Source organism: Vipera berus (assembly GCF_964194415.1).
Source record: "Vipera berus genome assembly, chromosome: 3".
In the NCBI taxonomy this organism is placed as follows: domain Eukaryota; kingdom Metazoa; phylum Chordata; class Lepidosauria; order Squamata; family Viperidae; genus Vipera; species Vipera berus.
This window is the reverse complement of record NC_138204.1, coordinates 53345894-53358594: the sequence shown is the minus strand read 5'-3', so window position 1 is coordinate 53358594 and position 12701 is coordinate 53345894. Positions and strand designations below refer to the sequence as shown.

Genomic DNA, 12701 nt, shown 5'->3' with positions numbered 1-12701 from the left:
AAACTGGTCCCACTAGGTATGTTGGGATTACCTCCAGCTATTCTAGGAAATAGGAACCATGAGGGTAATTTGGTGGACACCAGTCCTAACATCACTTTTAATGAACAAACCATACCAGATGTTAACTCTAATTCTATAAAACTTGTACCTGTCATAATCTCCATTGCACAAGGCTCGCACAGGGATAGCGAATGACTGCCATACTGGATTCAGAGTGTTCTTCACCACTTCAGTTTTATGACAGATGGTAAATCTACCAAGATACAGAAAGTCCATTTAGTTTGTAAGTTAATTCTCAGAAACTGAAAAATGCCTTGGGTTAGACAACAATAGAGACGAAAGAAAAATCTCATTGTTTTTGTTTTTGAAATATGCTTCTCCAACCCACCATGGATAATGAAAATTGGCACTGGGTTGGATCAAGACAAAAATGGATTACTTTAATAGCTGTAAACACTGGTATTCTCTAAGCACTTGCAGCAGAAATAAGCACCAACTTCATGCAATATTAGCTAACATTCTTCAGAGGATATAAATATTTTCTATTAAAATTATACTTTTATTAGCACAAGTAGTGCAATATCCATTCCTACAGAGACAAAACTTGCTGAAAGCAGAACTATATTGGGAACCAGTTTAATAGCAATAACCAGAAAGATATGGCAATATCTCTAGAAAGGAGAAGCTCATATTCTCTCAAACAAGGGAGGGGGAAGTTTTTTTTCCAGGCAGGGGCTGTGTTTTTAAGAAATAATCTGCTGGGAGCCATGTTCCAGTAATGACCGGAGCCAAAATTGGGCAGATCACTCTTTTCTTCTTCTCTTTTTCTATTAGCTCAACTTTCCATAATGTCCACCTTTCCTCCCATCCGACCTTTTTTTGGAAGGACAGATCACTCTTGCTACCGACGTAAAACAATCCTTTTGCAAAAATCCTCTGATGCTATGCTAAAGGCTACATGAAACACAGAATACATGAATTACCCAAATCTGGCATTCTGACCATCCTTGCTGTAATTTGGTTGGGACATTTCAACGAGAAAGCGTTTGCCTAGAACAGTGGTAGCCTATCTTAGTTCCAGACTACCAAACCTATCAGATTTTGATTCTGGAAATATGGATCTCCACCCTGCTCACACAAAAAATGTTAGGGTCTGAGCCTGGGAATTTGGATGCAAGCCAATATTTTATTTCAGCACTAGCCTTGCACTTTGAAAATTGAGGGAAATGTTCACAATTTCAAGGAGATCTGACTTTCATTTGCCTATTTAATTATTCAGAATTGTCAGCTAGGGAATTGTCTTGTTGTTAGCTAACTTTTGCCCAGACCATTTTTCTATTAAACACAACTTCTCATTTCACATCTTACTGGCTTAATGAACAATTTCAGGAATATCCATAAATCATCTTTTTAAAATGATCCTGAAAGTTGAAAACTTAGCATATTTAGCATAGTCTTTTTATTTTCTCCTCAAATCAGTTTGTTACTTGAACTGGTCCAAAAAACCCTTTCCAACTCACAAGAAAAGTTTGTTCAATTGACATGGTGGCCATCACAGCATGATCATGCATAAGAACAGGTAAAGCTTCAATCACACAATCATAGCCATCATCTTGTTGTTTTTTTACAATATAGATCCCCTAATTCTTAAGACTGCAAAACTGGAAGAATGCTAAAAAAATACTTATCAATCCTCAGTTTATTTTCTTTCATATTATTGCAGAATGATGATCTTTTCAATTAACCAAAATGACTGTATTTTTGTAATGTGAGGTAAAGAACATTTAAGAAGAAGGGACCCATTGTTTTAGTGTCAAGCCCAGGGCTTTGTTTGTCATAGAACGCTTAGAACGGAGTTCTGGCACCTTTTTCTCTACTCTACCTTGTAGGGTAGGCAAGGCGGGTTGTATGACATGTGTGAGTTCTGGCACCTTTTTCTTTTACAAAAAAAGCACTGGTCAAGCCAGATTACATATGGCTACAATAGTCTTGTCTGTGATGCGCATTAGCCTGGACAAGTTCTTTATATGAAGCTTTTAAAAGATTGATTACTAAGGAAACCCTGAGTAGGGAGCAGCAACCAGCTACACTGACTGACCTAAACAAAAACCTTTTGGATCTGACTGGCATTTGAAAGAGTGATCATCAGAAAATGCAGACTTATAAGACAGACTGGGAAATCATCAACAAAATTCCAGAATGACCAGCAAGTGCCAATGGAAAATTTCACTGTGTGCTAGTGAAGAGTCAATTAAAATTGGAACAAATCTATTCCCAGAAAAAACCCACTTGTACTCACGTTCCATCTTCATTACTTCTGAAGAATACCATGAAAGGGTCTGATTTCCCAAAGAAGTCTTTCTTGTCCAGCTTGTTGGCACAGAACTGCATTGTGGCTACATCCTTAGAATTGGAAGAAGAAAATATATTGTCTATTGCTGTTGAGCTAACAGAGCAATTTTAAGAAGTTATACTGGAAAGTGGTACAGTAAAGTACTACACATAAACATAACAGAGTTTGCAATCGGCCCAATAAGACTGAAGCTCATCATGGAAAGAAATTCTAATCCAGTGTGTAACTGAAAGGACTATATTAGCATGAGCAAGGTTTGAAAAATCTGGGAAAGCTATCAGTTTGGCATCAAACAAGGATACTGCACCTACAACTAAGACTTTTTACTCATAGACCTTGGTACTCGGGCATTTTCTTTCCCTGTTAGTCTCTGGAACATGCACTGAAGCATGTTAAACTGAACTCCCTATAGAAGAGTTACAGCTTGCCAATGATTTTCATAGTAGATAAATCATCCACTACACTTTTTCACTTCCAGGCATTTAAATCAATCCAGGCCCTTAGGATTATAATGGAACTAGCCGCTTCCATGAGTTAGAAAAATATAAATACCTTTATATACTTATCAATCACTGTCACTGCTGCTCTGTGATCATGCACACAAAAATCTTGTTAGGATTGGCATTCCATAAATACAATAAACTTGCTAAAATATTCCCCCTAATTCTTCTATAAGTTGCATTTTCACTTGCAAGAATGTGTGGATTTTATGTACATTTTCCCCTGCTGTGCATTTTATGAATATTTTTCCTAATGTAGATGAAGCTTTTCTGGAGTACTCCTAGATACTCCATACATTGCTGCTAAATCAGGTCTCCCTAATCTCTTTCTTATTTGCCATAGTTCAAAATCATCCTGTGGATTAGGTCCAATGCTCAATCTTATCAAAATAGTTTCGAGCTGTGATTTTGTGCTCTGAGATATTTCTCAATTAGCTCTGTATCATCTACAGATTTGATAAGCGTGCCTTCCATTGCATTTCTAGGCCATTTATCTAGATATTGAGTAGCAGGAGGCCATGGATAGAGTCCTGGGGAATCTCACTTAATCCTTCCCACCAGGATAATACAGAACTACTCACAAGGCCCCTTTGGATGTGATTGTTCAACCAGTTACAAATCTAACAGATCACAGTATCATCTTGTAATGTATTGGGTTTTGTCTTACTAAAGAGTATCACGTGGGGTTAATTGCTGGAAGGTTGTTTAAGCAGGGAAGCTGGCTAACGGCTCCCAGCTCCTCAGACAACCCGTCTCCGGCGCCACCATTAGTTGCTTCTAGGGCAGCAATAGGTTGCTTTAAACCAGGGGTGTCAAACTGCCAGCCCATGGGCCGGACGCATCGCGCCAAAACCGCGCCCACCCCATTGCCGGCAATGGGGAAAAAGCTCCGATATGTCACGCGACGTCATGTGACGTCACGAGTTTGACATGTCTGCTTTTAACCTATTGGCTGCCACCTAGAGGCCAGGGTATAAATAGCTGCATTCGCAGCCCTGTTTCTCAGTTCAGTTCCTGTAAGCAAATAAAGAATGATTCTTGCTGAACTCACTCGTCTCGTCAATCAAGCAACGAACCCAGTATATAACAATCTAGCCCACATTTATCCTTTCTGTCCACAAAAATATAATGAACGTCCTTGACAAATGCTTTTCCGAGATCAAAGTATATTACATCCACAGTGCATCCTCAGTCTTTTAAACTATTCATGTTTCATAAATAGAGGAAACACCATGCCACCATTTTTCTACTTGGCAACATGAAGATATGTGAACTTCAACTCCCAGAATTGAATTGAATACATCTTCAAGTTGGAATAGAAAGACAACACACAACTAACAATCACAGTTAGCTCCTGATAATGGTAGCATTCTTTTTTAAATGCTCATAGCCACACTGCTTGACAATTTATTTAACAGAGATACTAAATAAGAGGTGCATTATTTTCTCAGGTGCTCCCTCTACCATTTTGTATATTGGTTGCTCTTATCTAGCCTTCCAGCACCGCCAGGAGTTCTCAAAGATCACAATCAGTCAGCAGGAGTTCATGTATAATACATTTTTTTTATTTCATGCTTGCCAGGACCAACCATTTGGCTTGAACTATCTGCAGATACTCTATAAGATATTGCTGTGTTAAGGAAATAATAGCCTTGCTGTTGTAAGCCAAATGTTTCAAGCCGTAAACCATTGAAGATCACACTGTGTCTTGAAGTGTCATGTTTGAGATGAAAAGTCAGTTTGATGAGACTTTCTCCACCAGTAGGGAAGCATGAAAGCAGGCCAGAAGAGATGAGTACCCCACTTATCAAACCTTTCTGATTGCAACTCAAGGCATTTTTGTTCTGCAAAATTCTCTGCCAATGCTGCTGGAGGCAGTCAGCAGTGGGTATTTTCCAGGAGAAAATTTAGCGAATCACTATGTGTGTATGGACACTGAATTTTTCCAAAAGTACCACTTTAACTGGGAGAAAAAGAGGAATAGAGCATGCAGGGTAAAATAAAGAAAGAGTCTTGCTGTCTTTACCTTTTTAGGAGTGGTTGTTACCTGGTAAGGCCCTTCTGATTTTCTGGGTTTTTTTATTTTTATTTACTAATCTGGACTTCATAGTTTATAAACAAATACCTAGGATTGCTTGAAGCTTAAAGTGAAGGGGGGGGGGAAATAGCAACCACAGATCAGACATGTAAATTGTAGTTCAAAAGAGGCAAAAATCCAGGCAGGTTGACTTATGAGAACATGAGCAAGCTTCCTTATCTCTGCTTCTGGCACATGTTTTCATGCTTCCTAAGGGAGTTTGGAAAGCATTAAGAAATGGAATATCACTGCCATTTCTGTTTAATGTACCTTGCAAATCATACAGGAAAATGCATAAGGAATGAAGCACTGAACTTGGACAACAGGGTGACAAATAACATTAATATAAGATATAATCTCAGGAGTAATGGTATATGAATAAGCACCCAAGATGCCAAGAATACACAAAATGCATCTTTCCACTTAAGAAAGCTGCACTTCAACCCAAAAATATCCTTGGGGATTAGAAATGGAAGGGAATCTTGATTAATTTGCATTTGGAGATAAATGTAATAAAATTACCCTTCCTAAATCAATATGGAACTGGGATCCAATTATCCTATGGTATTAAAATTTCTCAGAATGTTGCAGTACAATCTCCCCCCCCCCATAGAAAAATATATGAAAAATGTGTGTTTCGGGGGGATATGCATATGTAAAACAGATTTAAGGAAAACTCCTTATATAAATTAGCAAATAATCAGACCATGTCTCACTGAAAACAAAAGATGTCCTTGGGAAGGGCATTAGAGTGAGTCCTTAGGACTACTGGCTCTCCAGTATAATGGCTTCTTCACTGACATTGTTTGAATCAATGAATATTAATGCATCACATGGGCTTCAGTGGAAGAAGCATCTTGGAACATTATTTAGTCTCCTTAGCAGGTGCAACACAACAGTTTCTTGTCCATTTGACTGACTTCCTTTTCCAAGCTGTAGTCATGAGTAGATCTTCGACGTTAGAGTGAAGTTAGTAAGCCACAGGAAGGGAGATATGGCCCTGGGTGAAGAAGCAGAGCCATCTCCTGCTTCTAATCATCTTTGTGCAAGTGAAAGAGTTAACCCAACTTCTAGTACAGGCTGCAGGACCGCTCATGTAAAGCTAATTGCTTAGGTCTCGGTTTGTTGTGATGGAAAGGGGAGTTAAATTCCCTTTACAGCACAACAGATGGGCTGCTTCAAATGCATTCAAGCGTACCCCTGAAATTCTGAGTGGATCTTATGTCGAAAGTAGCATGCAATAGCAAGGCTGTGTGTTTTGTGTGTTGAAAGAGTAAATACAAATATGCAAACCTTTCCACATACTTTAGATAATAAACAGGGAGTGTGTATAAGCATTCAAGCACAAAAAAGCAATAGAGATAAAATATAACATGGTATAATTTTTTAAAAAATCCCATTTATATCCCGCCCTTCTCCGAAGACTCAGGGCGGCTTACAATCTAAGCACAAATAATAAAATAATAATAATAATAAACCTTTATTGTCAAAGTACAACATGTGTACATTGACATTAGCTGAGCCTCCCCCCGTGCTCCCTCCCCCCAACACACAGTGACAACAAACCCTCCATCCCACCACACTATGTGAACCAACTACACCACACACCGGCCTCCCAAGTCAATTCTGCATAAGATTATGTCCCATTTAAAAGCCTAACAGCCCACGGATAAAAGCTATTTTTCAGCCTGTTGGTACGGCTGGCTATATTCCTATATCTCCTACCGGATGGTAGGAGAGTAAAGAGATACCGTCCAGGGTGTGAGTCATCCCTGAGAATCTTCCTCACTCTTCACCTAAGCTTTCACCATGTACATGGTATGTGCACCCATTTCCACAGGTATACACACAAAAGTCTTTTACAGGGTGAGAAAGTGCTGATCTGCATGCATGTTTTGAAGGCATGGGAATTTAACATGGGTATGTCTGAGGACAAAGAATTGTACAAACGTGTGTAGGAGAGAAATTAGGATTTTATTCCTCTTGTAGACATCAGACTTGTGGGTGAGATGAGGTGAGATAGTGATATTGTTTGTGCTATCTTCTGTACGTGGGAGAAAACGAGATTGAAAATATCTGGCTTGGCTGGAGTTTAGTTAGGCTGATGCTTTTCTAGAAACAGCCATTGGTTTATTTTGCTCTCTTTGGTTGTAAAGAGATAGTGAACCTCTACTGGCCCACCAATACTTGACTGTTGGGATCACTCAAGCATAGTCTCTTTCTCTTCTTTTGTCACCAACACAACTCAGCCAAACTCTTAAAGCTCCAGATGCTCTGAACCTTTTCTGTGGAAGAAAGCATGCTTTTCTTTTGTCTGTGGCAAAAACAAACTTGACAGCATTTTTTAGGTCAATTTACTATAATGGAAATAGGCTGTGCAAAAAAAAAAAATCCACAGCAGCTTTCTCCTGATGGGATAGACTTCAAATACATACTCAGCCTGACTAGTTCTCAGAAAAGAGTGAAACTCTGCCTTTTATGATGTGGGTCCACTGAGAATAGTTGTTCCAAGTTGATCTTGTGAGCTTCGTAGTTGAGAATGAAATCTTGGCCTTTCTATACCTAGTGCAGCATGTCAACACAATCTGTGCATGTGCGCCTTCGAGTCAGCACTGATTCCTCGCAATGGCTTGGACTAGTAGTTTTTGTGACAAGATTGCAAAGCAGTTTGACTTTGAGGACTTCCTAGGGCTGAGAGAGAATGACTGGCCAAAAATCACCCAGCTGGCTTTGTGCTGAAAGTGGCTATAGAACTCATGGTCTGCTGCTTTCTTGTTTAGTGCCTTAACTGTTACACCTAATGGGTTCTCTGTTGCCTGTCTGTAATGCAGCTCACTATATGTCTCCTACATCTTACAGATATTGTTTCATCCAGATGAAGAATGGCTTGACATGAAACTTTTGTTCAATATTGGACATATCACAGCAGGCCCATTTAACATAACTCTAATATGAGCTCTACTAGCTCCCAGGGACTTCTGGGTATAATCTAAGGTGCTGACTCTTAGCTTTGAAGCTCTACATGGCAAGAATCCCAACTACTTGCAGGATTGTCTATTCCTAATAGTGTCTGTCTGTCCCACCAGACATGACAAAGTGGGTGTGGATTGGTTCCCCTTGGTGAAGTAGTGTCATTTGTTGGGACCTAGGAAATGTGCCTTCTCTGTCATGGGGGCAACCATATGGAATAACCACTTCCTCCCTTTTAGGTAGCCTAACTCTGTGGTCTTCCAGAAGATTTAAAGACTTGCCTTTTCTGCCCTGGGTATTGGAGCTAGGATGTTAGTAAAGTCTCTGTGTGTATATGTTTATTATGTGATTAGGATAATTTTCGTGGGAACCAGCATCAACTTCCCATCGTCCTGTGCGCTCCCACAGGGAGGGCCTTCTTAGGGTACCGCCGGTCAAGGAATGCCGGCGGGTTATTCCCAGGGGAAGGGCGTTCTCTGTGGGCGCTCTGGCCCTTTGGAACCAACTTCCCACGGAGCTTAGGACTGCCCCCGACCTTCGCTCATTTCGCAGGGACTTGAAAACCTGGTTTTTTGAGCTATCTGGCCCAGACTGAGGGGTTTTAATTATTTATTAATGGGGTTTTAGTTTAAATTCAGGGACTTAATTTAATCTTAGTTTTAATCAATTTTAACTTTATATGTTATGTATTTTTAATTTTTCCCTGTAAACCGCCCTGAGTCCTACGGGAATAGGGCAGTATACAAATTTAAATAATAAATAAATAATAAATTATATACTTTTAAGTGATTTTATTGGTTTGTTGTGTGTGTGTGTGTGTGTGTGTGTGTTTGTTTGCCACTCAGGCTCTTATATGAAGTTGTCAAAAAATAGTCTAACTAAATAAACATAACAAAAAGAAAAAAAACAGAAAGCAGGACTCCCCAGCCCCCCCCCCCCCACACCAATATTCATGCTGTAATTTCCAGTGCCATGATAACTTGGGATATGAAGTTACACAACTCAATCCCAGATTTATATCTCAAAAACCGTTAGGTATCAAGCCCATAATCTTCCTCTGTCCATTTTTTTAAGATATTCATCAATTTTTGGTGAGCACCCATTATTATCTTTTAAGCAACACAAATTTTAGCTCTTAGTTTTCAGCTATAAGCATTCTTTTGGTACTAATGTTGACTGTAATCTTGGTTCATGTTCCCATAATTATGATGCGAAATGTTCAGTTAACAATTACAGTAATTTCCCTTTTTTGAGAAGTAGGGTGAAATATCTTGTTGCAGCCTTATGACTCCCTGGAGCTGCCCAGCTTACTTTTCTGCATATGATTTACTCCTGCTGATCTACTAGGGGTTCACCTGATTTACTTCTGCATGGTACATCTTGCTGAGAGTTTTACTCATATTGCTGGCTGCTATCAAAGTATTTAGCTAGGAAAGTATGTTATATTTATATTGCCAACCTAGCAGTTCGAAAGCACGTAAAAATGCAAGTAGAAAAACAGGGACCACTACGGTGGGAAGGTAACAGCACTCCATGCGCTTTTGGTGTCTAGTCATGCCGGCCACATGACCACGGAGACGTCCTCGGACAAGCGCTGGCTCTTTGGCTTTGAAACGGAGATGAGCACCAGCCCCTAGAGTCGGAAACGACTAGCACACATGTGCGGGGGAACCTTTATTTTTACCTTATTTTGTAGATGTTTTTCATTGTTTCTACAGTTTTAAAAATGGTTTTAAGTATTTTATAATTTTATAATGGTAAGCCATCCGGAGTCACTTGGTTGAATTGAGTGGCTATAGAAATTGAATAAATAAATAAGTAAATTTCAATGGTTTTACTAAATACCCACAGGTCTATATGTATACATACAGCTAGCATTTTCCCCCAGGAGGGGAAGAGATCTCCAGTTTGCTAGTACTGCAGTTGTGTGGGTCAGGACATATAATAAAAGCATTTAAGAGTAGCAGTTTTTAGATGGAACTTGCTTAAATATATACCTTATGTGTGGTTCTGCATCACAAAAAAATAATATCAGAGTCTCTCATTATCTTTCACAACGTGATATCTCTGACTCGGATGCAGCATGGCATATCTGTGTAACTTTAATAGAACAACTTTCTAGACCATCAGGGACTCCCTAGCACTGGGGCTTTTGAATTCAAAGACATCCTTTCTTCTTTTGACAAGCTTTTTGAAAGCAAAGACATGAACAGAAATTCAAAGAGAAAAGAATGACTCACCCTACAGTTGCCCAGTTCTTCAGCTGACAGAATGATGGTGCCACACTTTTTCCCTGGAATTCCTCTATAATAAGAGAGAAAATAGTTTATGAAGTGTGTAGAAAAGGGAGGAAAGAGACAGTTTGACTGATGTTTCCATCCATCTTTGCCCCCAGTATAGAATAATGTTAATTTTATTTTTCTGTTCCATTTGCAGTGTCTCCTTTTATGAAACTCCAAAATGTCAGCATTAAGTTTGAGTTTTCCAAACCTGTAACTTCTTTTCTACATTCTGCAATGGAGTAGAAAGAAGAAGAGATAGCTTTGAGGGACAGGCTAAAGAGCCACTACCAAGGCAAAGGCCAGATTAGAGGATGAGTCAAGGGCTAGAATGTAATACAAGTAAACAAACCCATAGTTTGCATGAAGATACTGGGAGGGAGGGGGGGGGAAAGCATGTTCAGACTTGCACAAATCTGTCATTAGGGCTGACAATACTGTGTTTTGATTAAAGCTTTGATCAACACACTTTCAATGCAGCTCCATGAAGCATAAAGGTGCCCTGTGTTTGGTACTGTGTGAAAACATCCTGTGAAATCAGCCCCAGACAATCTCTGATGAATGTGTGTGCATGCATAGAAGATATATTTGCCAAAGCAGATCAGCTGGGCTAAGCAAGTTGGCCCGCACAGAGGTGAAATGCTTGACTTTTCCCTTTCAACATACTGCGTTAAAGCCCAAAGCTCCACTTCCATCAAGTGAAGCAGGACCACATAACACAATTTTGGTTTAACTACTGAGTGCCTGTGTTAGATGGAGATATAGGCTTTATACTGTACATAGTAATAAGCATGTTCTCTCATGTTCTGTTTATTAATTATTTTACTGTTGCATGGTTTGGATTCCCTTATAAATGTCTCAGTAACCCTATACATTTTTCAGGAAACTCTGATAGGTGGATTAAATAAACCAAGATATCTAAAATGTGTAGCTTTTTCAAGCATCAGACTTATTCTTTAAAATACTGGAGCCATTTCTAGGGGGTTTAATTAATTTACTATTGATGGGTGATTTTATGTGTGTGTTTCTATGTGGAATTGGTTGTTGGCTTGCTGCAAGCTATCATTTTGCTGACAGCTGACATTGTAAAAGTATATTAAATATTACAAATTAAAATGAGTTCTTTCAAACATCAGATATGTTCAAAGGTGGTATAAAATCTGAATACCAAAGAAAGTTTTTTTCCAAGTTAAAACCATATGATGGTTTGGGGCAAAATTAAACCACTTCCTGAATGTGTAGCAACTGAACTGAACTATTTATTTGAATGCTCATATCAAGTTGACTATTGAGAGACATAACTCAAGATAGAACAAAGCTAAGAGGAAAAGTGGTTTACCTGAAACCCACTTTTTCTTTTTCCTTTTTTAAAAAGTGTCAGTTTTATGATTTTGTCAATTTAATTCCACACAGACAGATGATGTCTTGGATAATGATGGTTCAAAATGGATTTAATTTTCAGAGCTGATGACAAGTCTATTTGTTCATGGAGTATGGAAATTAGAGGTATGACAGTGAATACCGTATATACTTGAGTATAAGCCGAATTTTTCAGCCCACTTTTTGGGCTGAAAAAATCCACTTCGGCTTATACTCCAGTCAACAAAAAAAAAGAACTTACCAAGGACTTGCGCGCGGCCGAGCTACTTTGCCTGACGCTGCTGGGGTCGCCCGGGCGCCTCTGCTCGCCCTCAGCAGCACCTGGCCCGGAATCACATGCGAAACAAGCCCGGCAGAGGAGCCGGAGCGGCGAGCAGAGGCGCCCGGCCCAGATCCTGCAAGGCCCGGCCGAGACGCGCCCCCAGCAGCGGAGCTGCTCCGGCTCCTCTGCCGGGCTTGTTTTGCATGTGAGCTACTTTGCCTGATGCTGAGAAGACCCGCTTGGGCACTCGGGTTGGTGTCTGTCTCCGCAGGCCCTTCTCGTTTCCAGGAACGTCAAGCGCGCTTGGCTCTCCACCCCCACGGCAGGGCAGGGCAGGGCAGAGACTTGCTCGCCCTTCTGACGGCCCTGAAGAGAAACGAAGGGCTTGCAAACTCCCCGCGAGAAGCTGGGCGAAGCGCGCGGCTGGGCGAGTGTGTGCCTGCGCGCGTATTTACGAAAGAAACGCTCCGAGAGTTCTTCTTTCTCCGCCCCCTTGGGGGGAACTCTAGCGACTGCTGTAGCCGCGCTTCTCTTCTCGGCTCCGAAAATAGGGATTTCTACTCTCTCTCTCTCTCTCTCTCTCCCCTCCCCACCCCGCATTCTCCTGCCTCTTTGATTGCGACAATAAAAGGGCGAAGGGTGCGCTGGTTTCTTCCTCCTTCCTCCCCCCCTCCCCTCCCCTCCCTGATTGTCAGGTGAGGCAGCTGGAGGTCTGGCCGGGAGATTGTAGCCGTTTTGAAACGCCGCGTCTTGAAACGCCCGATCAGCTGATTTTCGGGTGGAAGAGCCGCGGCTTGAATCTGTTTGCATCTGCCTGAATTAGACCGAAACGGCCTGAATTTGACCAGAGTTGCTTTGTAATGGCTGGAGGAACTGCAGA

At 40.6% G+C, this 12701-nt stretch overlaps 1 protein-coding gene across 2 annotated transcripts in view; it reads right to left on the bottom strand.

Annotated features, from left to right (window-relative positions):
• The window catches only part of CPNE5 (copine 5), a gene marked incomplete at its 5' end in the record, with an annotated part of 154332 nt that overhangs the window by 54109 nt on the left and 87522 nt on the right, over positions 1-12701 (bottom strand). For both annotated transcript variants that reach the window (XM_081324931.1, XM_081324932.1), the window contains 3 exons: positions 149-253; positions 2300-2403; positions 10141-10204. In XM_081324931.1, coding sequence (XP_081181057.1) covers positions 149-253; positions 2300-2403; positions 10141-10204 — 273 coding nt within the window. The remainder of the gene's footprint in view (positions 1-148; positions 254-2299; positions 2404-10140; positions 10205-12701) is intronic.